The sequence below is a fragment of the Ceratina calcarata genome, unplaced genomic scaffold (assembly GCF_001652005.2).
Source record: "Ceratina calcarata isolate Rehan_Ccalc_2016 unplaced genomic scaffold, ASM165200v1 scaffold745, whole genome shotgun sequence".
Lineage (NCBI taxonomy): Eukaryota > Metazoa > Arthropoda > Insecta > Hymenoptera > Apidae > Ceratina > Ceratina calcarata.
The window spans coordinates 12,118-13,402 of record NW_017178735.1 but is presented as its reverse complement, the minus strand read 5'-3'; the positions used below and the strand labels follow the sequence as shown (position 1 = coordinate 13,402).

General features: G+C 39.5%; 1 protein-coding gene across 1 annotated transcript in view; it reads left to right on the top strand.

Annotated features, from left to right (window-relative positions):
* LOC108630416 (uncharacterized) overlaps window positions 1-1,285 on the top strand; it is a gene marked incomplete at its 5' end in the record, with an annotated part of 16,050 nt that overhangs the window by 4,294 nt on the left and 10,471 nt on the right. The window contains 2 exon segments of the mRNA XM_026818055.1: window positions 1,015-1,149; window positions 1,151-1,242. Of these exon segments, the coding sequence (XP_026673856.1) occupies window positions 1,015-1,149; window positions 1,151-1,242 (227 nt within the window).

Genomic DNA, 1,285 nt, shown 5'->3' with positions numbered 1-1,285 from the left:
AATTCCAACTATGGTTTCCTTAAAATTTGAAGATTCGTTCTTTTTTAAGAATTTTGCAAACAATTTCAGTTTAGATATAAAAAAAACAATTGCATATAATATTCCTGGTTGTAAAAATAGAAGATCGTCGATACTTGGACGTCTCCTAATTAACACCTGAGGATCTGCGTTTTGCATAAAAATCCGGTGGCAATTAAACGCTTATCGGGAACAAAGCAGCGATCAATCTGCGGGTTATATAACCTCCGTATTTATTTTCTCATTACCGGAGCCATTACGGTAGTGCGCGGATCGATCGGATCACGCGAAACGGCACTGCGTCTTCGCAGGAAAAAAATGCAACGGATAATCCCGGCGATACAATGAACCGCGATCGTGATCACCGACCAACGGCCGACCGGTTGCCGGTTCGATCGATCGTTCATTACGGAGCCACAGATGAATCACTCTTACAATCGGTAAAAATCATTCGACGACCATTTGCGGAGGGTTCACGGACAGTCGCGGTGAAATTTAAAGAAAAACGTACAGATCGTGCCTTCTCCAAGCTCGACTTAGTTTTTCTCTCAAACAGATTTATATCTGTTACCGGTTCTTATGTAAAAGTACCTCCTCGCTCGTCTGGCTGCTCTTCTTAAGCTTCTACGAAGCTTTACTTTTTCTACAGAAATAAAACAATTTGACATCAGAAATAAAACACGTCAATTGCGTCTTGCGTGCAGATATGAAAAAAAAAATACGTGACTGTTCATACATTTTTATATCACTTTTTGTGAAGAAAAATCTGACGTGGATAATTAGCAAGAGTTTTATTTAAATTAATTATTAATTTATTCTCTTCACTGATTTTTTTTTTGCGTTTTGCAAATTGCATCGATGAAACGTGTGAAATTACTGGCAGGGTATTATGTGTATAATGAATGTTTCGCGTAAGTTGCACGTACGGTCGATTCCTGTCGGTGGAAGTGGACGGCCGGTTACTCGATTGCACGATGACGTTCGATTTTTGCGCAGGTGCTCGAGGAGTCCGACACATCGTCGGAGATAAGCTGCCGGAAGGACGCGCTGAATCTTGAGAATGGAGACTTCAAAACGTCCATCGAAAAGGCAATCACGAAACTACCGAGGATACAACACCTGGTAAATAACTGAAAATAAGCCACGAACACCGACTTCTGATTTCCTTTTAAAAATAACTCCTAATAAAAATTAATGCCTTACGTTCATTCGACACTACGTTAAAAATTTTTTTTATTAGTTCTCAAGATGGAATTTCAAGGATTTT